The sequence below is a fragment of the Myripristis murdjan genome, chromosome 4 (assembly GCF_902150065.1).
Source record: "Myripristis murdjan chromosome 4, fMyrMur1.1, whole genome shotgun sequence".
Taxonomy (NCBI): Eukaryota; Metazoa; Chordata; class Actinopteri; order Holocentriformes; family Holocentridae; genus Myripristis; species Myripristis murdjan.
In genome coordinates this window covers 8,277,522-8,304,080 of record NC_043983.1, presented here as the reverse complement: position 1 = coordinate 8,304,080, position 26,559 = coordinate 8,277,522, and the positions used below count along the sequence as shown (strand labels likewise).

At 42.4% G+C, this 26,559-nt stretch overlaps 1 protein-coding gene across 3 annotated transcripts; it reads left to right on the top strand.

Annotated features, from left to right (window-relative positions):
• The first annotated feature begins 903 nt into the window (after positions 1-903).
• Positions 904-26,183, top strand: LOC115357946 (guanine nucleotide-binding protein subunit beta-4). 3 transcript variants are annotated; one of them, XM_030049708.1, is made up of 11 exons: positions 904-976; positions 8,829-8,930; positions 13,760-13,945; positions 14,267-14,305; positions 15,233-15,339; positions 18,331-18,394; positions 19,052-19,214; positions 19,332-19,398; positions 19,651-19,852; positions 20,540-20,756; positions 21,775-26,183. In XM_030049708.1, the coding sequence occupies exons 3-11, from the start codon at positions 13,889-13,891 to the stop codon at positions 21,879-21,881; spliced, it is 1,023 nt and encodes a 340-aa protein (XP_029905568.1). In that variant the 5' UTR covers positions 904-976; positions 8,829-8,930; positions 13,760-13,888; the 3' UTR covers positions 21,882-26,183. The 3 variants fall into 3 exon arrangements, 2 of the variants coding, with proteins under 2 accessions (XP_029905568.1, XP_029905567.1); XR_003928143.1 differs by lacking the exon at positions 904-976 and having other exon boundaries at positions 8,690-8,930; positions 21,775-24,313; positions 24,902-26,183; XM_030049707.1 differs by lacking the exon at positions 904-976 and having other exon boundaries at positions 8,690-8,930.
• Positions 26,184-26,559: the final 376 nt, after the last annotated feature.

The following is a 26,559-nucleotide window of genomic DNA, read 5'->3' as shown; positions in this document are numbered from 1 at the left end:
TGTGTAGAGAATCATTCACAGTTACATGCAGAGACACGATGATTCATTCATTCTCAAGTAACAGTCAGTCAGTGCTGACATATTGCACAACAGCCGTGGCTGCTGGTTGGACATGGGCAGGAGTGAGTGTTTACAGTGGTTGAGGCTTGGTCTTGTGCGGTCAGTGCTGTGGTTAACACTGCTGCCTCACACCAAGAAAAACCTGGGTTTGAATCCCAGCTGCCTCTTGGGATTTTTGCATGTTCATCCAGCATTGGTACCAGTTTCCTCCCACACCCCAAAGACATGCAAGTCAGGGAGGTTGAGAACTCTTAATTTGCATGTAAGTTTTAATGTGACTGTCCATCTGTGCATTTGCCCTGTGATAGACTGGCTACCAGGCCGTGGTATTCCCCTGCCGTCCACCCAATGCATGCTGGGATAGGTTCCAGTTAATCAGGACCTTGTGAAGGGATGGTGAGTACAGACAGTAAATGGATTTTCTTCAAAATCAGAAATCCCTCCTATCATAAGGGTTGTGCTCACTGTTTGCTGAAGGTAACTATTGTTGATGGCTGTCACCTCTGTAACTCTAACAAGATAACAGCAGGTATTTATCAGAAGTGGGATTTCATAACTAATGATGGGAAAATTGACTCAACAAGTTTGTCAGGGCAGATTTCCTAAAATACAACAGCCAGGAAATTCTGCAATTTAAGAAACAAACCCTGTGCCTTTAATAGAAATACTACTCCATCTCCCATCCTCTGTGACCCCCCCCCTCCATGCTCACCCTCCCACTCACCCAGCCCGCTACCTCATACCCCAGCTCCCTCTCTCTCGCTCTCCATTTAGTGCTCCTCCTTAGCACCGTCTACACTGAGCCGAGAGGAAGAACTGAAACCACAGCGCTCTCTGTACAGCTCACGATCCATGCAATTTAGGACGCATGCAGAAAACGCCCACTTCCTCTCCCACGCGTCTGCACTGGAAAAAGGTAAAACACAAAAAGCTTGCAGTGTTTTTTTAAATATATATATATATATAACTTAAGAGTTGCTGGTGTGTACTTGTGTGCGTAGTGTCCAGTTTCTCCTCTGTGTTCATTCATCTGTGATTCACCACCACAGCAAGAACACAACAACCACTGCTACAATTGAGCAGTAATATTAAAATTATAGTTTAAGCACTCCAAAAACAGCATTTTCACCTCTGAAACCTGCACTTGATGAATAATTCACTGATAATCACAATGGAAACTTTGGTCTCAGTGGCATTTTCGCTTGTCAGACTGACCACTGTGTCCAGCACTAAAGGGTGTGTTTGGTTTTCAGGTATACAGTAGGTAACACTTTGGTATTGTCATGTGTTTCCAACCTGCGGCGCACCAATATGTCAAGTCACATTAATTGTGGGCTCATGGTGATGAATAAATGATGATCTGGTATCATAGTGTTTCTGCTGTGAGGGGGCGGCATTTGAAAAGGGGGCTGTACCTCGGTTCATTTACTCACACATAAACTGTCAAGATATGCACAGACAGATATTGCACTTCTTAAGAATGGGAGCGTTCCCGTACATGATTTGAATGAGTCACTACTGATGAAGCTCAAAGCATGTTAATTCACCCTGGGTGCTGCATGTTGCACCCCTGATTTAAGGAAGTCTCTGGGATTCCCCTGGACTGACACACTCTCACTTCTTCTCTTTGTACATTTCCTCTCTTCCCTGAAATGAAAACTAGGCAGCAGGTCGACTCAAGCTGCATTTAATGTACTCCTACAGTGCATTCATATTTTTGGCACATTGTACGCTACAGTAACCGAACAGGTGTGGGGTCTGCATCCTGCTCAAGGACACTTTGGCAGACACATATTGGATGTCAAGTTGTCAGAACGTGTGACAATGCATTGACAGGATGGTCTCTGGAATATTAGGCCACACTGCCTCCTGCCCTTGCCTATAATTTAATTTCAAATACTTGTATATTTATTTAGACACCATTCCCATTAACTGCTCTAACTCTTATTTTCCCTTAAATTTCCTTTCCTCACATACATATTCTGTATCTGCGGCTTGCAACGCTTCATTGAAGCTACATCACACTTATACTGAGGGAAATATTCATACTCAAGATGGCTGCAGCGTTACATCAAATAGAAAATATCTAGATGTCTCGGGTGTTGTTCTATTCTATATGTGCCGTGCAGCATGAGGAAAATCGGATCATAATGTTATTCACCTGCTTCCAAAATACAGGGCAAAACTGAAACAGGAAAAACCTTCTTCTAAGGTTGTCCAATTTTTGGATGATACAGGTGGCAAGAGACTGAAGAACTGTTATGAGGAGAAAGACTGGCAGCTGTTTTTAGACTTCAATGCAAATGATCTTACCGAAACAATAACTGACTATTTGAGATTTTGTGAAGCTAATGTCAGTCTTAAGAAACGGTCTCTACTGCATCAGTAACGCTGGAGTTACAGCAAAAATGAGAACGTGTATTAAAGAGAGGAGGGCTGCACTTTAAATTTAAATAAATTTTACTCTTGATTTGATGATGATTCTTGTGAAGATAATAGCCTGTATGCTGAAAGTAATTTTTCAGATGTGCCAACAATTGTTTTATCAGAGGGTAAAGGTGAAGCCAGTTTATGTAGACTCAAACCCATCACAGCACCAGGTCCTGATGGACTGACAAGTTGTCTCAGCTGCTACCACCGGAGCACACAAGTGCAGATATACGGAAAGTCTCAGAAATAATTCCAGTGTCCAAAAACAGGGCAACCCAAGTCAATGATTTTAGACCTGTGGCACGAAACACAACCTTGCACAAAAAAGTAGGGAGAGGGTTTTAGTCAAACATCTAACTGGTCCTCTGACCCGCAGTCTTGATGCACCTCAGTTTGCATATAAAAATAGACATAGCACTGTTAATGCAAATCTCACATTGTTGAACATTGTTACCAGGCAGGCACCAGAAACAGCCTGCAAGCCATGAGCCTGGTTGCCTCCCACTTTTCTCTGTAGATTTAAGTTCTGCTTTTAATTGCATGAAGAATCATATTTTGACTAGACTTCATGATTTGAATGTCAATGCTGAGTTAATGATGCAGATCAAGGAATTCCTCATAGATGCACCACAAAGAGCTTACATTGATGCTCAGACACTTTTAAATATGGGAGCTCCTCAAGACAGTGTAATCTAACCTGTACTGCTCTCTATAGATACCAATGAAATACAGATCACTAATTCAAGTATGATGATGATATAGCACTTACTGGTTTACTGAAAGAAGGGGCCACAGACAGGGAGATGATGATACATTGAGTATAACTTTAGGAAATGTAGCCAACGCATGCATCTTTTAAGGAAACTGAGGTTTTATGATGTGAAACAAGAACTTTTAGAGATTGTCTACAAAAGTATGATTGAGAGTGTGCTTTTGTTCAACTTGTTAGCTTGCTATGGAAACCTGAGGCCCAAGCACAAAAAGAAACTCCTGTTCAGACCATGCGGCACATCAGATAATAGTTGATGTTTCTCATCCACTTCGCGGTGAATTTGAGTTACTTGACTCAGGGAGGTGACATAGTGCCCCTAAGGTGACCAAGAATGCTATAAAAAAAAAAAAAAAAAGACATTCATGCCTCATGCTGTCATCTTAATTAATTTGGGTCATTGATTTTAGTTGATTTTATTTTTTTGGCCAAATGAATAAATAAATGAATGAATAAACATGCTCTTAATGATGCCGCTTACTATATTTTTATTCATTTTAATAGTGGTATGTTGTCCAGTGCTTGCATATTATGTTTTATGCTTTATGTTGTGAACCCAAAGATAAAATTTCACCTTCTGGTGAACAGTAAAGCATATATCTTATCTTATTTTTCTGTAATTCAGCAAGACATATTTGGCATCTTTGGAAACCTTGGGATCTTCACTCAAATTTAAAATAAAGAGACAGAGACATAAAGAAAATGGTCCAACAAATTCTACCCTCAAAAAAATGTAAAAATACTGTCAAAGAGCTCACTTCTTGTGCAAAAGATTTGGACCTCTTAAACTGACACCATTTCAACTTACCATTGTGTGTGTGTGTGTGTGTGTGTGTGTGTGTGTGTGTGTGTGTGTGTGTGTGTGTGTGTGTGTGTGTGTGTGTGTGTGTGTGTGTGTGTGTGTGTGTATTTGTGTGAATGTTCTTGCTCCACTGTATTCATTTGGGTAGCAACAGTACTTGGCCTTTGCCATCAGCAAAACGGGTTCTACAATCAGTGTCACACTTCTTGAGAGTGTGACTCCAACGCTACACGAGAGGCATTATCGCAGAAATGATTAGGGCACTTCAGCAAGCTGCCACTGTGACAGTCTCTCCTGGGCCAACAATAGCACTGAGATTAGACAGGAAGCTGACACATGGGCAGAATAAACAGCCTATAGATATGCTTTGGATTTTTACATGATCTGAAGTGATTGGTTTCTGAAAATCTAGGTGTGGATGTTGTGCATCGTTGTTATGTGGCTAACAAGGATCTGATGAGGCTGGTGATAGAAGATGCTCTGGCTCTGCCTCTGCTTTAGTTTGAGTTAGTCGCAGTGCTGGTACCCCACACTCTGATTTGAGTACAGCTAAGAAAGGCTTTGCCTTTTCGAGACATCACAGAAATACATCTGTAATGTGTTCTTGTCCAATCACAGCACACACACAGTTCTCCTTGGAGAAGAGCACTCATGGCTGCAACAAAGCATGTGCAAATTGAATCTGTTCCTCTTGTGATTACAGTTGCCAAATAGTATAAATGATACAGACTTTCTCAGCTGAGATAGAGAATAGCATGCAACCTATGCAGAGATAGCTGATGAGCAACTCTGGACTCAAAACGGATAGTTTCAGTTGGGCCAGGCAGGCCCAAGCCGTGCCAGTCAGCAAGTAAAACCATGAAACTGTCAACATCTATTTTCCTCATCACACAGAGAGAGCAAGAGAGAGAGAGAGAGAGAGAGAGAGAGAGAGAGAGAGAGAGGTGGTGGCGAGCCCAGCAAGGCACGCATATTTTAAGTCACTTTAGCACTCTTCAAGAGGGCCCTTTTTTCAATGATCCATTATGCATAGCAGTTCTGGCTCTCCCTGGTATTTCTCCTACCTTCTTGACGTCAATTGCCATTTGTGAGGGTTGCCCTGGCAACGGCCAGCCCCCCCTGGAGATATGTCTGGTGGATAAGACGGCCCTGATAAAGCCTTTTAAGGTTCTACTGTTGCTACATCTTTTAATTGCCTTTGATACAGTGGAAGTATTACATGGAGGTCGTCAGGGCGCATCGCCACATGAGGGCAAAAAATGAGAACGTGCGGATAAAAATAGGTGTTGAGAGGCTGCTTTAGAGTGACGTCCCATTATCTCCCCTTGATTCGATCATCCACGTATTGGTCTCATTTTTGAGCTGTCCTGTGAAACTGAATTGGACATCATGGGTCTATTTTTTTTACCGTATTCTGCACTACTCCGCCATCACATTAAAGACACTGTATTGCTGCCATTCAGTGTGATGCATTTTAACGGTGTTTTAATAATATAATATGCAAAGAGGAAGACCAAAAAACGACGTGATACCTCTAAACAACATGAGGATGTACAACAGTGTTATTCATGCAACACATAAAATCCTTTGTCCCTTCAGCATGCAAACTTGTGAGTGCAACGTATTGATTGTAACTGTACATTCAAATGTGTCACAACACAGAAGCCAGTAATTTTGCATCACCTATGCAAAAGACATGACTGTTGTGGAGTGAAGACGGTTGGAATGCTGCGCGCACAAAGCCAACCTGTCCTAAGTTTAGGGAGGGTTTTTCACACAGTGATGGAAGGATAATGTGAGGTCAGGTTGTGTTATTTTTCCAGGCACTAAAATCCTAAAATCCCACTAGCATTCAAATCATTCCACAGAGCTGACTGAGGGTTACTGTACATCTAGATGTGCTACTAGTGCAAGACCCATGCTGAGCTCTCATCCACACTGAAATGTGTGATGGGCAATAGACACTTGAGATACTGTATGTGAAGGATACCTGTTCCAAGCTCCAGGAGGCTATTTATAGCCTCACCAGCATGTGTTTTTTTCAGACACCAGGCTATTGATGTGCTATTTTTACAGTGTCAGTTTCCTCCCTCCCTCTCCTTTTGGTTGCCAAGCAATGGGCCAAGGGGCCTGATTGGCCAAGGATGTGCTCTTGGACACCTTGACTCTGATTCTCAACTGGCTAATGAATTCAGTCTCTTTTGCTCACTAGAGACTGTCGCACAGCAGAGGGAAGATTGGACTGCCTTAAATAGTCATATTTATCATTTCTCTGTATAATCAATCTCTCTGGACCAAAGAAGGCAGAGGAGAAAAAAAAGAAAACATGCTAATGAACTGACCTCGTTGTAAAAGTTAGCGTGAGTTGGTTTATAACTACAATTGCAAAATGATCCATTTGCAGACTGGCTGTTTGTTTAATTTATGATCATGCAAGAAAGATCAAGAGAGTGAATTCTATACCTACCTTGTGCAATCATGAATCAGTTTGTTGAGCAGCTTGAGACATGAACTGAAATCTCTGGTTGGCCCAACATGACGTCATCCTCAGGATATTGTCATGTCTTGTTTTAGTTTATCTTCCCCCACTGTTACAGTATACTTTACATTTAACAAGATCTATGAAATTCCACCATTCTTACGTTATGATCATTATGAGGGTTTAAGACTTCATGTTACGCCAGCAGTCAAGCATAGTCAAATCAATATTTACAACAATGAACACCCCCTTCAAAATGTTGAAACCAAAAAACTAAGACTCTGACCTGGGATGACACATGTAAAATGTAAAATCTTGAGGTGCTCTGTTCTATGAATTAGAGGCTTAATTTTGTGGACCAACAGAGTCTTTGGTTTTTATACCCAGATGAGCAATAGCAGTGTCATCTTTTTTAAACCAGACACTCCCCAAGGCCAGCTGAACTGCATCACGACATCACCGTTACCATTATTGTCCCATCTCTCTTGGTAACTTCTGTTTTGAAATGTGATATATATTATGTATATATATTATATATACTAATATTGTTACTCCCCTTGGGGTGTAAAAGTAACCAACCCAGATAACTGTATAGGTTCAAGCTTAGAATTGTCTGGTCTTCTTAAACAGGTACAAAACAGGCGGCAGACCCAAATTTAACAAGAGTTTGTCCTAAGATCCACAATGTGGGAGAATTTTTGTTTGCAGTGGGCATTGAATTGCATAACTTTCAAACTCCTATGTGTTGAGATAATGGTGGTGAACACTTATTCTAATACAGTGCATTCTCTAATTTGAATAGTGAATGATAGTGGAATTAAACTGGTTTTCATTTTGCTAAACGACCCACTCAAGCCCCATCAGTGACCCCCGAGGGTTGCTCCTTGCACCGTTCCTTGACCATAGGAATAAAACACACATGTTATTATAGAGACATAGGTCCCTGAAGACAGGGATAATAATAGTACTGTAAGACAACGACAAAATCCAGGCTCTACCACTGACAAACCAGCCACAAAATATCTCTCTGCTATCATCTTAATCCTAATCCTCATAATGCGTTTAGGGGGAAATGAGACTGGCACGCTTAATCTACTGCTGTGTGTGAATTCAATTAGACTTAATCTGACCCCATGCCATTCCAAAAGGAAACCAAGGGCTGGCTAACTTTCATCTCCCCCTTCATTGATTATGGCTCATGCAGAGATATGGAAAATCCTATCCCACTGCTCCCTTTCATTGGTCCCATTAAAAATTTATCCTGTCCTAATGGAGAGAGATCCTTTTCAATGAGCCCACTGCAGGACAACTGTGGTTTGCCAGGCAAGACCTTACACACAATCCAAACAACGTCTGCTTTAAATTCTCATTTTGAGTGATTTTTAATCTGTACCTGATCAATCTCTGCTGTTGTGCACTGCTGTTACTGAATGTGCAACACTGGATGTTAGGTCTTAACAGTTAAAATGATAATATTTGTTCAGCAATCCCCAACATTATCATGTGGATTTGTGCAGATATCTTCTCGTGTATTATTGATTATGCAGTTGGCATGCAGCGACATGCACTATTTGTTTATTACACTGATAAGATTTTTTTCTCAGTAGTTGAAAAATCACCAGGTAACCAGGTAATATTCATAGACTATAAACCACTGCAGTTAGTAATGAACTAGTTTCACAACTCCCTTGGCTTTATTGGCCCGTCTGTATTTTCTGTATATATATATATATATATATATATATATATATATATATATATATATATATATATATATATATATATATATATATGGTTTTAGACTAAAAGACTGGCTTGGCCCGGGTTGAAGTCCATCTGAATCACTACTACGAGGTTTCGTAGGTTTACAATTTGTTTCCTGTATCCCATCCCATTCTGTTCCTTTTTGTTGAGGGGGCTGACAGACAGTACCATTTTCCTGTGGGTTCACAACCCGTTTCACTGTTGTTGAATCGCGCACCCAGGCAGAAAACGACCTCTCTAACAAGAGTACGTCAACATGGTCGTAAACACAGAAAAGTTTGCTTAGGTAAGGTTGACTTATAACCCGCTATAACGGCTTAGTAAATCCGGAAATGTGTGGCATTTGTGTGAGCGCACCCCTCGGCGTAGGCTGTTGCCATGTTCCCAGTTTCATGGGTGTGGTGATTAGATTGCTTGGTGAAAATTTAGTCAATTCCTGCCCGAGTTGCGCCAGCTCCTGGCCCTTTAAAGCTGTTAAATTGTTTTAAAATTAACGCAAGCTGTCTTTGCCGTTTATCTCACAGCCGGGGCCATGCTCTTCATCTGAAAACGGGTCAGAGTGATACGGATTGGAAGGACGGACAGAGTCAAAAAAAAGAAAAAGAAAAAAAAAAAGCCTGTTTCAGGTAAGGACGTGTGTTTCTATCTTGCTATTTTCTTGCCTTTATTTCCTGCTTTGCTCTCGTCGGCTTTTGTTTTATAATGACGAGATGCTAAAGCGCCCGTAAAGTGACATGTTCCCTCAGTGTTGTGCATTATTATGGCGCTCCCTAACTGTTTCCCACTACTACCGCTCTCTCACTGGTGTTTTTCCCCTCCTGAGCCAAGCTTTTCCTCTGGTGAAAAATTCACCAAAACGCGGCCTTTCGGGGCTGTCAAATGACTCTCAGGCGGAAATATAAGGACCAAAGCGTCCACTTAGAGCATGTTCACTTGTGCGGTTCATAGAAAAGTCATTTCATATGTGGAGCAAGATGCCCTGGATATTCAAATTTCTCTCTTTACCATCAATTATACATGACAAGTCGCCCTCAGCCGAGCAGCTGCTGGTAGCCTGGCCGGGAAAAGGGGCGCCTAGCTCCTGCAAATTGTTGCTTGTAGCAGGAATTTCTCTCGACTGAGGAGATGCACCGAGAGACCAGGCTGTGTTGTGCTGCCACCATACACCAGTCTATCTCATGTTACTCTCCTATGTGATTTCTTTTTTTTTTTTTTTTATCTCTCATTTATCACCATCGCTCATATTTATTTGATTACTGCTTTATGTAGTCAGTCTTATTTGTGTTTTGACTTATTGCTCTTGATGAGGCACTTCATAACTCTCTGAAAGTGCTCTAAATGAAGAGTATTAGTACTGGTGTTTCCTGTCAGCGCCAGGTCCTCCAGTCAGAGCGGGAGGTGGTTGCTGCTAAATTGTAACACTTTGCAAAAAACTGCTGCTCATCACTTCACTATCCACCTGCAGCTTCATGTGCAAACGCCACTGGGGCTGTAGAGCTGTGTTTCAGGCAGCTGTGTGCTCAAAACCAGCCACCACACCTCAGCATGAACTAGGAAATGGCAACAGTCAAATAAAAGCTGTCCATTTTTGACATGTGCCACTATTGCTTTGTGTATCGGCCTTGCACCAGTGTAACCCAAATATTGACTATAGAGCAGTGATTCCCAAACATTCAAGTTAATGCCTGAGATACGCATCAGAACTTTGACCTCCTTTTGATAAGGTTTTGTCCACACAATCTCTCCGCCCAAGAAGTTTTTTTTTTTTTGTTGTTGTTGTTGTTGTTGTTGTTATTTTGATTGAATGTAACATGGCATGGCTGTCTGGTGGAGGTGGGGTGGGGCAGTGAGATCTGTGATTAAATCAGACATAGTTATACATCAATCATTGTACATCTAGTGATTGGAATAAGCATTAAACTAAAGTACTTTCACATTTGTGAGGAATGTCCTAAAATCGCCTCAAGGACCGTTGGACCACTATTTTTGCCATAATTCATTTGACATAAAGGGTGTTTGACATAATTCTGGCCTTCTCTGATGTTAATGCCAGGAAGAGATGTGGCTTGTTGACTGACTGGAAACTCACCAGATACTTCCATCATTCCCAGGATGTTTGGAATAGTCAGTGGGTTAGCAGAACAAGTTTACACCTGGCGGAGCTGCTTGGCCTCCTACTTTCACTTTCATGCAGATTGTTTGTCTTGCTGTGCTTATCCAGTATGGATGGCCGTAAAAGCTCCTAAATACCGTTCATAAAGAGATATTAAGACAAGATATTCATGTGGATAATTCACAGAAAATGTTTGACAGCCTGATCGTGTGATTCAGCATCTTCAGCAACTTCAGAACTTCTGTGTTTACTATAACAAAGCAAATAAATGATCGGTCTGTGGTAAATTATCTGGACATTGGTATTTGATTAAGAAAAAGAGGGAGAGCTCAAATACTGGTTAAAAATATTGGTAAACCATTATATGGTCGACAGTACATAAGAACTCTGCATCTTCAGTCTGATCAGTAAATATGTAGGCAATGCAAATTTTCTAAAAGGCTTTATTCAGTGTAACTTGGAGGTGGAATGCTTTCCATCAACAATCAAAACAAATGTGCCCAACCAACAGAATGTTATATTTGCTGTTATAATGTAAATATTCAAATGTTTACCATATGTCTGTGCAGAGCTCACTCATAATCAGCCACAGTGCAAGAATTTCTTTGGAGCTGTCTGCTAGTAATGTCACTTCCTTAACTTCCTCGCCATTTCATGTTGGAGGGCCCCTGTGGCCCCCTCAGCACTGGTGGACCTGGTGCAGCTGCACTGCCTGCACCCCCTGCTGCTCAATTAGCCAGTATTTTTAGAAATCTGAAGTTCATGTGAATGAGTTTCTACTGTAAGTGACATGAGAAGAGCAGAGGCTGCTGTAGTGACAGATTAAACCCAAGGTGAGATACATATTGAGGTGAGGTGCTGGGCTCTGTGTCATAGTTGATGTGGATCTTCTTCTTCAGTTTTGACAAGATGAAATAAACTGAAGAACATGCACTAGCCTGATGTTCCCATGCAGCTTATTGGCTTGCTAACTTGCTGTCCAGTGGCTGTGTGGCAGCAGGGCCACATACACTCAAGGGAGTCTCCTGTAACAAATATATTGTGACTGGTGGCCCATTATGGCAACCTGAGACTGACAATCTGTCTTACCAATCTGGGTGGAGGCAGGTTACGGCAAGAGGCAGCTCTCTCTCTCTCTATCTCGTCCTGCTTCCTCAGTTTCTGTTTGAGTGGTATGCTGGTGTTTGTATGCCAGTGATTCACACTTGGTAACAACATTTTACTTTCATTATTGGTGTGAAATAAAGGTTAACACCAAAGGCCTGCTTTGCATTCACACTTGAACAGATTCACCTGATCGCTGCTCTCTGCACAGCTGCACTCCTCTGCTGTCCGGCGTGCTGCTGAACAGGTTGGATGGATGGTGTCGGAGGGGCAGAGCGTCCCATGGACAGCCTCAGCCCCACAGAGCTCTTCCTGTGGCTGTGCCAAGCAGCCCTGGCTACTATAGCTGGCTGCCACATACAAAACAATAGACAGCTCCCTCTTTGTCATCCCTGTCCTTGTGCCATGCTCTTGGTCTGCACAGGCCTGACTGGCTTTATGACTCCAGCCATACAACTAGAGGAAAAACACACAGCACACTTGAAATGCTCTGAAACATGAGCTGAGATTTTAGAGGAGAAATAACTCTTATCTCACAGCTTTAGGTGATTGTGGTTGGTATGTGGTTCTCTTACATTGTGGAGCCTGTTTTGGTTTCTAAGTGCTTAGTGATGACTTACCAACGCCCAAGTTTGAGGAAGATAATCAGCTCGTTTGTGTGTAAAAGGCCTGCAAGGCAAGTCTCAAGTCAGACCTGTCAGACCTAGCTGACCTTTTAGCCAGTTTATTCTAGAAGAGCACCTTGCCACGTCACATTTTTCAACATCACCTTTCATCATAAACCTCGGCGTGTTCCATTGCATTTCACAACACAAGCCTCAGGCTGAAATTATCGATTGAAAATATTTAACTGACCATAGAAGGTCATGTTGGGTTGTTGGCTAGTGCACGAGGCACTCTGTGTGACGTGGCATATTTTAGAGGCATATAATAGATCCATCTTGGTCGTAGAGCACTACCACATCACAGGCGAGCTGACGCGGAGCCTCTCTTCAGGGGGATTGTGTCAGACGCGGGGGGAGAGTGACGTCACTCTTGGACAGCTAAAAGCATTGCAACGCTCTCTTGTCCCTGATGCCTCGTTATTGTCAAAGGTCTCCTTGGCTGAGATGAGAGTCCAGGATGAGCAGTCCAAGACATGCTCTTGGTTGTCAGCACAGCAGACGCACAATGGTAAAAAACAAACTCAACTGTGAGTCCAGAAAAATTGTGCTTAAAAAGGGCTATGAGTTTTCAGTCAGTTTCTTAATGTGACGTGTTAACCTGCTGTATGTAAAATGAAGTATTTAGCTTTGAGCCCCTTCAGTTTCAGTTTTGGCAAGAGAGTTGTACTAGGCTTCATGTAAAGCAAGCATTGGATTAAAAGCCTCTGGAAAAATGAAGATAATGTGCAAAATTTGCCCTCTTTACATTAGCATGATTTCCTGTGGAGAAGATGGGCTGGACTCAGTCTTAATTGATGAATTATAGAGAGTGGAACTGAAATATTAATCTGGGAGGTTAGACTGCTGGACAGCAGGCTGTAAAACTGCCTGGAAAATGAGGGGGGTTGGGGCGATGGCGGGGGGCTGACGCTCCAAACATTTCTGAGGAGTGTGTAAGTGCTCTGTGACCCACATTCAGGCTCCCCAAGGTAAGGGAAGGGGCAACACACACATGCACACACAAACAGATGCTCAGTCTGACACACTTATCCATGCACACATAAAGAAGAAATACACACACACATAGGCGTACGCACAAAAATATCTCTCTAACTTACGCACATTGTGTAATAAAGCATCCACAGCTCATTACAGTACATGCCCCCCACCCCTTCTCCCAGCTCACACGTCCAACATTCTGCACGGCTCTTTGGGGCGGGCCGAGCAAACAGCAACAACACAAAAGGCCGATTGAGTCAGGAAAGGTCAAAGCCCGGCTCAGATGGCCTTTTGAACCAGACTGGGGGTGTTTGAAGAGCCAGGCTACCCTTTGTGGTGCCTGTACTCGGGGTTCAGGGTAGACAGACCCCCCAAAACCCTCCCTACAGCACTTCCTTCCCCCTGCAGAACAAACCATAAACAGCAGAGTCCACAGGATACTTCTGTTTGTTTGATGGAAGCCTTCCCGTGTGAAGCACCCCATCCCTCACTCAGTCTGCTCAACTTATAGTATTTCTCTCTCTCTCTCTCTCTCTCTCTCTCTCTCTCTCTCTCTCTCTCTCTCTCTCTCTCTCTCTCTCTCTGTGTCCTGCAGGTGTCAGCTGGTAGGAGTGCGTGCGTGTGAGAGTGTGTGTGTGTGAGTGTGAGTGTGCGCGCGCGTGTGTTTTCCCAGCCCTGTCAGTATTCGGAGCAGAGCGTGGCCTGAACGCATCACTGAGGGACAATGAGCGAGCTGGAACAGTTACGGCAGGAAGCCGAGCAACTACGCAATCAGATCCGGGTACGGGAGCATGTGTTTGTGTGTTTGTATCTGTTTATGTGTGTTTGTGTGTACATCACATATGTCTCTGAGTTCACTGAAAGCTGTGACTCAAAATAGTTTCAGATGAGACTGTGATTGATGTAAGTTATCAGTCAGCCGCTCCTGATCTCCAGAGGCGACTGGATTCTGTGAATTAACCTACAATATGTCAGTGGGAGTTGTAAGGCTGTCCCACTGATTGCTAATAACTTCTGACACATTTGTGCACATTTTGCAAAAGCCGTTTTGTCAGAGGAAGTTGTACATGTTTCAGGTTCTCTTTTTGTCGTCGTGTTGCAGGATGCCAGGAAAGCCTGCAGTGACTCCACTCTGTCACAGGTATGGGACTTCCACCACATCAGGCACATTAGGCCTTGTTCTGGCACTGGGACAAGCTCAGGTGGTAACATCATCCCCTGGGCTGTATTTTGCATAAGAATGACGACACAAAACGTAATTGTCAATGGTCCAACCCATGAGAAAAGGTGCACATTTTTCGTATGGTAATGCAAAAAAGCTGGTTAAATGCATCCATGCAGGAGAAACCGTGATTTGGTTTGACTCACTAACTTACAAGAACATATCCTTTTTCTTAAGTCCGAAGTTGGTCATTTCATTATATCTACCCTGATTCAATGCCAAATAAACCTACACCACTAGTCATGACCTGAGAAAACTGTGCACAGTTTTGATAATTAGATTTAATTCTGTATGCAACAGAGGTGTTTTCATTGTGGTCAATGAAAGCCAGTGGCTAATCAAGATAAAAACACCAGAAAAACAGACATCATAACTATTCCCATGGCCTGGGGTGTATTTCACAAAGCAGGATTAGGGAGTTAGTCAGATAATTGCAAAAAAGATTGTGCTTTATCCTGGAGACAGTGACTTGAATCTTGAATGTTAGGTATGAACATGATTCAGTTAGTATATACCAAATTTAAGATATTTCCAGACACTTTTTAAAGCTATTTAGCTGACTCACTAATCCTTTTTTTGTGCAATACAACTCTGGTCTCCTCCCAGCCAGCCCGTGTTTACAAACACCTCTGTCACTTTGAATCCACATGAACATTACACAGACATTATATACACATGGAAAATTACAAAATATACAACAGTAGAACAACATATCCAGTCACCGTCAGCCCACGCTGTTGGTTTAGAGTGATGCCTGGCCATTTTTGGAATCCCGGTGTCCCGTGTTGTGTGTTTGTGGCCATCTCCTGTGTGTAGCTGCTGACACTGCTTCCTGTGTTTTGGCAGATCACAGCTGGTCTGGACTCAGTGGGCCGGATACAGATGCGGACGCGGCGCACTCTCAGGGGCCACCTGGCCAAGATCTATGCAATGCACTGGGGCAGCGACTCCAGGTAGGGGGCCTGTTGTAATGCACTAGGAATAGAAAGGTTAAAAAAACAAACAATAAACAAACAAACATACAACTATGACTAGTTATGTTACTGACTCTCCTGTATATGATATTTCTGGGGCATTTTGGTTATAAACAATCACTTTTTACCCTTAAGATGTTTGAACTTATTTCCCGCTGCCAGAAACTGGTGCCTTATAGAAGTGGATGGAGCTGTTTTATTTCTCTGTCCCCAACCAGGTCATCTTCCATCCCTGAGCTGTTGACTGTTTTAAAATACTGTTTTTGTTTTGTTGTTTGTTTTGTTTGTTTGAAATGATACAGTGATTTGTTCTGGGTCTGCATTTCCCTCTGTTGGCTGCGTGTGGCTAACATTTTCAATTCAGTCTGTAGCTGGCTAGAACATTGTAGCTGTTATTAGTCAGTGTCATGTTAAAACTTGTAGACTGTGACCACAACAACTAGGAATGGTAGCAACACCTGAGCAATTACTAGGAAAGTATAGATTGCCACTGTGGCAATGTAACATGGAGGATGATGAGCTGGTGCAATGTGTATGTTCAAAATCTAATCTCGTAGTAGGGATGCATTTCATGATGCCTTACCACTTATGTCAAGATCTGTGCAATGCACTGAACCGTTTGTAAGGAAATTGTGATAGGACACAGAAGCAATAATAATGATAAAAAAAAGAATAAAAACACTATAGTCAATAAAATAGGCAAATGAGAAAGCCTTCGGATATGGGACATAGCATTATTATTGAAGTGCAGGACCACGTCTGTAACATTTACATTTTTGGCATTATCCAAGTGATTTACAGTGATGCAGTAGTAGAAATAAGCTTAAATTGGTCAAACTGTTAGATCACCAATATTCCAACAGCGACCACAGTGTACAACGGCACATCAGTCAGAAGTACCAGCAACTGTGTCACCGCAGATGTACATCACTTGTGGGTGCAGGAGCACACACACAACTATTTGCAGCACCAGTTTTATAATCTCTTCTTTCTCTGTGTGTAATATGTATGTGTCACTGTTTATCTTTCTCTCTGTCCATCTGTCTCTGTATTTATCTGTCTCCCAATGCAATGCACTGGGGCAGTGACGGCAGTCCCAGGTGTGGGGCTATACACCATTACTACAGCTACTACTACTACTATTATTATTACTATTATTATTCTACTAATATGACTAATACCACCATAAATACTGTCACTCCTGCCACCTGCACTACTACTGCTGTGATAAGTATTATACCTGCAGCACTGTGATCACGATTAAAACATTTGCAAGGCACAGGAACAGGCAGTCACCGTAGCTTATTGATTATTTGCCAAAAGATGCAGTTTGTAAGATTTAACATAATTAACATAATTCATAACAACGGCTAACATAATTCAAGAGGAGGGTTTAAGGAGTGCTTTTCTGTAAAGCCTGTCCAGCTTTTTCAGACTTTGGTGTCCACATTGGATTCCACTTGTTGCAGTGAGTTGCCAGAGGACAGTTTGTCGACAGCCAGCAAGATATTATAAACAATATTATAAACAAAAACAGAAGTCCACTGGAGGCACCACTCTCCTAGAAACTTACAAACTGCTTCTTTAGCCGATGCTGTTGTTTGTTACAAGCACTGAGAATTAGCAGTCAAGATCATGTTTATTCTCCCGTAGTATGCATGCTTTGCACTGAACCTCACCTATAGACAATAAATTAGAAGTTGACGTGCCCAAAGATAGCTTCAGCTTCTGGAGACATCAGCTGTGTCTGATTAAAATTTTGTAGATTCTTAGAGAAGGTAGATCACACAGTTTCTGATCTTTTTGCCATCCAAACTCTTGTACACAGAGTCCAAGTTAATAAGGCTGTTAACTGGTAACAAAAGGGTGTGTGTGTGTGTGTGTGTGTGTGTATGTTAGGGCTGGGCAATAAATCAATATCTTACTGATACTGTAATGAGAATCTAGATATTTGGATATTGTAGTATCGTGATATGGCATAAGTGGTTTTAAAGACTGCAATACAGTCTATACAGCAATACAGACTGTCCTACTTGTTTTACTATTTGTCTCTGCCTGCTTGGTCATCATATCCACACTACTAATGACTGTCTTAGCAAAAATCTCTTGTGTGTACATGTCTTATGAAAGCACCAACAGGCATCCCTGCAATATTGTCACAATATTGATATCAAAGTATTCGGTCAAAGATGTGATATGTAATTTTGCCCATATCACCCAGCCCTACTGTGTGTGTGTGTGTGTGTGTGTGTGTGTGTGTGTGTGTGTGTGTGTGTGTGTGTGTGTGTGTACCTGTACAAATGTGTGTGCCTAGTACCCTCTGGGTGACCCTGCATGAGGCCAGTGTTTATTTTGTATACAGCCGTTGACATTTGAGTGTGGTGGCACTCCCCTTGATTGTAGCGCCGCGCTGTCAACCCACTTCCTGTCTCCGGAGAGACAAACACCCAACTGGGGGTGAGAGGGAGGGAGACATAAAACAGGGTGAAAGAGGGGCAGGGGTGTGCAGGCTCTCACTCTCTCTGCATCTCCACCATCTACTACTTTCTTTTGCTCCCCCACTTGCTCCCCTCTGCTCCTCTCCATCCTTTGCTATTTCTGTCTCTGCCTTGGCCTGCCCCACTCCCCTGTCTACCACCTGACTGTACAGCCTTTGACATAACTGGAGTAATGAATATTTCATGTAGGGGCACATTCAAAGTGGCTTCCCTGGCTGCTACCCGGGTATGAAGAGGTTTCCACCAGGAGAGAGGGGAAGAGGGAGGTCAGGAGAAGCGGAGAAAGGAGTAGAGAAGCCATGCTCAATTTGAGATGCTTTAGGGAGCACCTTTTACTCATTCACTTAAACTGTAGCCTGAAGCAGCTGTCTCCCATCGCTTTTTATGACGTAGGTGCATGTATATTAGGTTACGATGGAGTCTGAAAACTTTTCAGCCTAATTTCACCTTCCTGTCCTTTCTTTGTGTTCAGGTTACTTGTCAGCGCCTCGCAAGATGGCAAGCTGATCATCTGGGACAGCTACACAACAAATAAGGTGAGAGTAATGATAATCTGCTGTAGATGGTAAAATATTCAAAAGCACAGTTTCATTTTAAAGCACTACATATACATGGTCGTAGACTCCCAGTGCTGTAGCTAGCCACAGTGTCCTCTCTGCCCTTAGTGCCACTCGAATCCAGGCAGGATTTCACCGACTGTCCTCAGTCAGTTTAGGACTGAATCTGTGATTTCCCCTTTCAATTAGCATAAAAGTTGTAATTTATGACCTGATTGCAGGTTTCTTGTCCTTGCAGCAATATTTCTTCATTACCAGTTACACACTGACCAGGAGAGAAGTTGTAAATACAGTATTAAATTAACACAAGACACCAGCCACATGTGTACTGTTGTAGCCACTGGCAGCTGTCTGGTTTCCTGCAGGTTCTTTTTGTGCTCTAAAAATGATCTTTGGGTGGTAAAATAATGAAAATGGCCACTGACGTTAGTAATACTTCGGCTATTATTTCCAGTGGATAGAAATATCAGTTTCCTGCCTTTATTCCAAAACATTTAAGCTCCCATGTCTTATCAGGATAGCTGTCAGCACTTTCAAATGGCAGATATTTCTTTATGGATTGAAAAGCCGTGATTCATGCACATTGATGTACATGGTGAGTAAATTGACTCTGACCTTGACTCCCCTTGTCCCCAGATGCATGCCATCCCGCTGCGCTCCTCCTGGGTGATGACATGCGCCTACGCCCCCTCTGGGAACTATGTGGCCTGCGGAGGCCTGGACAACATCTGCTCCATCTACAGCCTCAAGACCCGCGAGGGCAACGTGCGCGTCACCCGGGAGCTGCCAGGACACACAGGTAGGCAGAGGGCCAGTCAAGAAGACTTGACTTGTCATCACTGATATAAATTATAAATGGAGTTATAAATGCAGGTGAGATCATATCTTAACTGATGCTGAACCCCTTTTTCTCCAGGGTATTTGTCCTGCTGTCGTTTCTTGGATGACAACCAGATAGTGACCAGCTCTGGAGACACCACCTGGTGAGTCTGCAAACCTCTGCCTCCACCTCTGCAGCACGGATGTTAAATCTAAACTGTAAACAGCAAATTTCACAAAATTTCAGTATTGGATGAAACTGCGCAGGCACAAAAATATGTTTGTCACCCTTATATCTCTCATACTCTTGACCTTTACCGCGCACATTCCCACTGCACCAACATAATAACAACATACTGTTCTGCTCTGGAGACACAGTTATCACTTTTTTCTCACCATCGTTTCTCGTCTTGTAGTGCATTGTGGGACATAGAAACGGGCCAGCAGGCCACCACCTTCACTGGCCACACGGGCGACGTGATGAGCCTGTCCCTCAGCCCAGACTACAAGACCTTTGTGTCAGGGGCCTGCGACGCCACCTCCAAACTCTGGGACGTTCGTGACGGCATGTGCAGGCAGTCTTTCACCGGTCATGTGTCCGACATCAACGCCGTCAGCGTGAGTACCGGGGATTCATTGCCATACACACCCCAAAGTGGTGGATATAATCAAATACACATGAAAACCTAATCACTTTTGGCAATTTTAATTAAAAAAAAATGGAAACATGTATTTAATTGGTAGTTCATATGTGGGCTGAATAGTTGTAAATGAAACGAGCAGTGCCGCCAAAGTTTGCATGTTTTTCATCTGTCGCCAGCCATATCATGGAGAAGTCAGTTCGCAAAGCATAAAGATTCAAAAGGGTCACACTCACCATGCCTTATTATGCATAAGTCTCAACTAATAAAAATATAATATGTGGTAGGAAACCTACATGAGAGGCAAATCCATTTTATTCTAGAGAGGAATAAGGAAATATTTTGGGAACTGCTTTGTCAGATAAGAGCCTGAGTCCTGTAAGTCGAGTACAAACCTGTAATCTTTTTTAGCTGAGTAAAGTACAGAATAGTTGTTAAATTGTGGATAAGGCATTTTTCTCTGACTGACATTTTTACAACAGAGCATGTATTTGTTATTCGGTGTAAAGAAAAAGCTTAAAAAATGAGCTTGAACACTGGACATATATCACATCCTGGACAACCCCCCATCTCTCCTGATCCTCGCCCCCATTCTACAAAAACATAATACAGTGACATTTTTTACTGCCTTCCTTTTCATCTTTCTTCCGCCGTCTCTCTGCAGTTTTTCCCCAACGGAAACGCCTTCTGCACGGGCTCAGATGATGCTACCTGCCGGCTGTTCGACCTGCGCGCCGACCAGGAGCTGATGATGTACAGCCACGACAACATCATCTGCGGCATCACCTCCGTGGCCTTCTCCAAGAGCGGCCGCCTGCTCCTCGCCGGCTACGACGACTTTAACTGCAACGTCTGGGACACCCTCAAAGCCGAACGCGCAGGTCAGCAAATCTGTTTTCACCTCATCAGTTTGAAGAGCGCTGATTTGTTTTCTGATAAGCATGACTGAATGATTGAGCTTTGTTTGTGTTTATGTTTAAATTCGGTGGTTCTAGCGGCAAGGGGCAATGAGATGTCACTGTTGTGTAATCAATGTGAACAGTCAAAGCTGGCAATGACGATTACAAAATCTTACGTAATTCACCTTAATCAGTTGGAGAATTCAGCTAAAACCACAGCGTGTTCAGCCAAAATGTGTATTCCTTTAAAATGTTTCCCCTGTGGTGTGTCCTCAGTTTGTATTGAATGGGCGGTGTTTTGCTACTGGACAAAGAAATGATCATGGGGAGAATGTGCTTAACCCTATAAAGCCATTTGTATCATATATGATACACATTTTCAATTCCGTTTTTCATGTTCAGTTTAATCAATACTTGACCAAAATACTGTTCTATACCTTTGAACACTTCCCCTGTTCTCCCTGGACCATACCATTGGCACTTCAAGTACATATCATATATCATACACCGGAAAGGTCGTGTAATAACATATTTTTTGAAATTATTTTTTTTATATATATATATATATTTTGTTATAGGACTAAATAAAGGGTTCAATTTAAAAAAAATGGAATTTTCTGCCAATTCTTTCATTGTTCAGGCTTTATGGGGTTAATAAATGATTAGGCTGATGCATGGATGTTAACATTAGTCAGACTTTAGTTAGAGTTTACAGCAATTCAATATGATCTCTTTTAGCCAAGGTCGTTCTTTGTTATATCTTGAAATGTTTCACTGTTTTAAAAGCCACCAGTAGGAAAAGCAATTAAATTATCTTCATTGCCAGGGTGAAATCAAGGTGAAGACACACTGCCAGGGAAAACACATTTTTTAGAGGGAGCAAATGTTCCCCTCCATGTTAGCTAGATAGGAAGTGAAATGTAGATACAAAAACAGCAACATCTTAGTGGGTCTTGATGCGTGTCTTTGAGTGGCGTCTAATAATTTGTAATCCCTCCAGGTGTGCTGGCGGGCCACGACAACAGAGTGAGCTGCTTAGGGGTGACAGAAGACGGCATGGCTGTAGCCACCGGCTCCTGGGACAGTTTCCTCCGGATCTGGAACTAAACCAACCCCCGCCCCCCTTCTCTTTTCACCGCCCTCCAACCCGCCCCCGTCCTGACCCAACACAGCTCACCCATCTGCTCCACCTTAACCTGCTGGGCTGGACCTGAGGGGTGAACACTGTGTCAACCCAAAATCTAACTCACCCCCCCCTCCCCAGCCCTCCTCTCCACCGGCGACCTGCCCACCTGTGAGAAAACTACCAACTCTTTCTACCTTTCCAAGAGACGTTTTTTTACCCAGCTATTACACAACAACAAAAAGAGCTTTTCAGTCGAGTTGTCCAATCAGAAAAAGGGTAAAAGACAAGTTATAGAAGACAGGCGGAAAAAAAATGAGGAGAGACAGTTTTGCCTTTCCTTCAATTCTCAGCCAGGGGGCAACAACAAGCGCATGTTACCATGGTTACCATCAAGCGAGAGGACAGTCTCTGTGTAATATGTAAATGTATATATAAAAACAGTATATATGTATAGCATTATGTGTGTATATATGCATCATATATGCATATATAATGTGTATGTATATATTTTTGTAGTTCATTTCCCACCCTAATTGTTTTTTTTTGTTTGTTTGTTTTTTTTAATGATTTTGGGTTTTTGTTTTATGTTTTATTTCAAATGTACATAATATTCACATTATTACACAAGATAATACCAGACCTGGGTTAAACAGTCATTGCAGATACTAATTGTTAGTGTTTATTGTGTCCTTCTTTGGTAATAGATGGGTGGGGTTTGCCACATCAGGACAATTCAGTGTCAGCAAGTCGCAGCAAAGTGAAATGAATTGACTTTGAACTGTAATTATCTAATCCTTCTGCCATTTTTTTGAAATGGTCTGTTTGATAAACATCACTCATCTCACACCAAAATAGGATACATGTTAAAAAAAAAAACAAAAAAAAAACAGTGTCTGCAAAATGCTCTTTGGCCCACCTTTGGCTAATACATTCTTTTAATTTTAATCTTTCCTCGTGTATGTGTGCATGAGCGTGTGCGTGTACATGTGTGTGTGTGTGTGTGATGGTTACAGGCACCAGGCATACACACACATCCTGTAACTAAAAAAGTAGTGTACATGTGAATGATGGCTGTGATGATGACTTCTTCTTTTTTTTTTTTTTAACATAACTGTTGGCAATCCTCACCACAATCCGCAGTGTTTTCTTTGTAGAGGACGCCGCCACACTGTCGTGGGCCTTTACAGAGAAAGCCTATATGCCAACAAGATATGTTTTTTTGTTTGTTTGTTTCCTTTTGTACATTCTAGTCTGGATGCAGCTTTAGCTCCAAAGTACAAAGCAGTGAACTCTAGGCTAAGATAGAAGATGTCTGTTTCTAATCGGAGGCCCTGTATCGTCCTTTGGCCCCAACTTGCTGGATCGTGGTCTCAAACCATTCATGCTGAATATCTGAAGACTACGTCCAGTCCGTGCAAATCAACAACTAACTGTGATTGATAAGTTTACTCAATATTGTTCAGAAACGGAGGCTTTGCTTCGCGGTGGCACCGCCCGTGTCTCGTGGCCTGTCCAACCTACACTTTTAGGATGAGACAAAGACAAGCACCACCAGAGTTGACCTTGCACGTGACAATGATGGAAGACTGGCATGGCAAAGAGCCGAGGCTGTTGTGTTCCCTGTGAGCCAGCAGCACTGAGGCCCCTATGGACAAACGGGGTCAGTCCGACATGCGAGGACGGTGAAGGGGCCACGGCTTCGGGCACGACCATTAAAGACAGCAGTGACTCTGCCAGCAGCTTCTGAGGTCTCGAGACAAGAAGGGGAGAGAGAAATGCCTGTCAGAGCGTGGCCTCTTTTGTTTTTTTTTTACAATATAAATTAAGGATTTGCAAGTCCTCCCTCTGTTGCCAACATGGTGTAAACTGAGTGACCACATCGAACTGAAATCATGTTAGCCACTCTGAATCACCCAGTGCCACCACAAGCCTGTAAAGCAAAAGAGAAAAAAAAGAGAAGAAATTCAAGGGTTTTTGTCCACATTTAACGCTTTGAGAGATTTTTTTTTTTCCTCACCAAAATCATGCAATGAACAGTTAAGTATTGCTAGCTAAGAAAGTACACTCGGTAGACAGAATTGTACACTTTAATAGAGCGCTAGAAATGCACACACAAACTGTAGTACAAATGTAAAGCAACAAGCACGTGTGATTATTTACCTGTAGAGGTGGCATCTCTCATTCTGACTTTTTCTCATCAGGTATCTTCCATTTTTTTTTCTTCCTTCACAGACTTTCTGTGCTTTTTAATACACACCCATGTGTGAATTGGACCTACCCATCAGCTGTTTTAAGGTGCCTCACTCTGAAACACACATCCGACCCGCACGTGTTGGAAACGGAGGGTTTGTGCTCTGAGATGTGGCACTGTTGCGTCTCCATTCTGCCTTACGCCCACAGCTCATAATCGAAGGTATAAATCCTAGCATCAACCACGGCGATGTTTCCCTGTTCCTTTTTACACACCGATCAATAGAAAGGTCGCAAAGCCTGCAATGTTTTCCGAAATGAGAGGCACATAGCATTTCCAATACTAGTGAACACTAAAGGCATGCTTACAGACGAGCACCGTGACCACATGCAGCTCCGTGCGGCTTCTTAAAGCAAGTGCTCCACACCACTTTTTTATACGACCCTGCTTTCTACTACTACCTTACAGTTTGTAGTATTTATTAAGGTTCCTCCAGTTATAAATGAAACCCCTCTTTGGCATACCGTGATTCTGGTGACTGTTGATTTTTGTTTTCTTTTTGTACGTTTTAGCTGCTTCAGCCTGGCTTTGCATTAATGAATCCATTTCTGAGAGAATGTTAAGGCTAATGGTTAGTTTTTTTGTTTCTTTGGTTTTTTAATAGAATGAGAACATCCTTGAGGTGCCTATAGGATGTGGTATGTGTTGCATATCAGTGTTGGGGGTGGGAGGGGCTGGGACTCGCTGATATATGTGGATGACAAATAGAACTAAGTGTTACTTTCTCATTTGTGCCAATGTTATCCACAGATCCTGAGCTGTGAACTGAAAACCGGTCAGAATGAATACGACCCCGTCAGTATCTCCTCTTGTGTCCAATCACTTGCCTGATGAAAGGAAGTGGGTTTTGTTCCCCAAAGTGTCATTAGGTTGACATCCGTGCTCACGAGGCTCAGGTTTCTTTTTCAGACTGAACTTGAAAGGATGGCACGAGACGGGAGACGTTCCCGAGAAGAAACCCGACAAAGTGACGGACTCGCGTTTTGTACTTGAGGTTCTGACTTTTGACTCCATCGCGAGCTGCGCGAGATAAAACCACACCGTAGCCCTTAACAGCTGACAAAGGGATTTTCTCTGTTACTGACAGTGACAATAAGCAGGCAGTCACTTCCTCGCTCCGTGTGCAATGCAGCAGTATCAGCAGCAGGAACCTGGGATAGTAACCACACTTCTTTGTGCCTGTGCATTTTCACTCAGCCTGACTCGTGCAGTATTCTCATTCATCAAAAAGGTGCTCAACCTCATTGCATTTCACCACACCATTGTTTTTTTTATTATTATTATTTTAAAACTTTTCTAGTTTATTCCCTTAATTAATCAGCTGATTTCCAGCCTGCGGTTTGAAGGTATAAAATGCCAACTTTTAATGCATTATGGCCAAAAGTAGCATCAGTCTCACAAATTTTTGATTGTTGGTGGATCTCCAAGGTTAAATCCTTCCCGCAGCAGCTTCATGCTTGTTTTACAACACGTCCTGGCCATAAGGTTAGACTGTCACCCGCAGGGCCAGCTTCACAGAACGAGAGATTGGCAAGTCCGCTTTCTCCAAGTCAGGGCAGTATTTTGAGAACTGCATTTGCACTACCCTCCTGATTTGTTTCTAAATATGTAAGGTATGTCCGTTTTTATGAGGAACGTTAAAAACAGAAGAAAAAAACAGCGAACTTGAATGACACCCCACCAATTGAATTAGTGTTACAACACGTGACCACCACCACCACACCACCATCACAATTTAATGCACTGCCCTTTGGCTCTACTCTACTTTTCTGACAGTTTCCTTTTGATTTCTTTTTATTTATTGTAATGTGTTTTAAGCCAGTGAAGACCAGGGACTTGGTGCCATAATTCTCTTACAGTGCTATTGTGTGAAATTATAATCACTTGTTATGGAATAATTTTTATAGTTTTTTCACACCAGATTATTGTTTTCTTTTTTTTTTTTTTTTGTATTTGTACAGTGGCTTGGTGATACTGATATGTTGCCATGAGTTGATATTGTAACCAATAAAAAAATGCTTTTAACCAAGAATACTTACCTCACCTGATTCTTGTTGCAAAAATATCTATCAAGTATTAGGAACAGTAAATTTACCTTCTACTTTAATATATAAACCTGTGTTCATGAGGTCAAAGGTTCAGGTTCACAGAGTGCAACAGTGAGTCATGATGGTGCTTTGAGTGTGATGTTGAAACAGCTGAAGAGCGTCACGCCTAAATGAGATATCAGCCATTTCAGAGGAAAATGACACCTACAAAAAAAGATTTCTGGCATAACAGAAAAGCAGATAATAGATTACTGCTTGACTCACAACTGATCTCAAGACTGCTGCCTGGAAAACATTTGCTTTTCACTGTAAAATCACTGCTTTCAAATGACTAAATGTGGAATTTTACATAGCAAAATA

Excerpts from the sequence above, each read along its gene's own strand:
- LOC115357946 (XM_030049708.1), top strand. The coding sequence starts at position 13,889 with ATGAGCGAGCTGGAACAGTTACGGCAGGAAGCCGAGCAACTACGCAAT. Across the intron at positions 14,306-15,232 it reads GTGACTCCACTCTGTCACAG|ATCACAGCTGGTCTGGACTC; the intron begins GTATGGGACTTC and ends GTGTTTTGGCAG. Across the intron at positions 15,340-18,330 it reads CACTGGGGCAGCGACTCCAG|GTTACTTGTCAGCGCCTCGC; the intron begins GTAGGGGGCCTG and ends CTTTGTGTTCAG.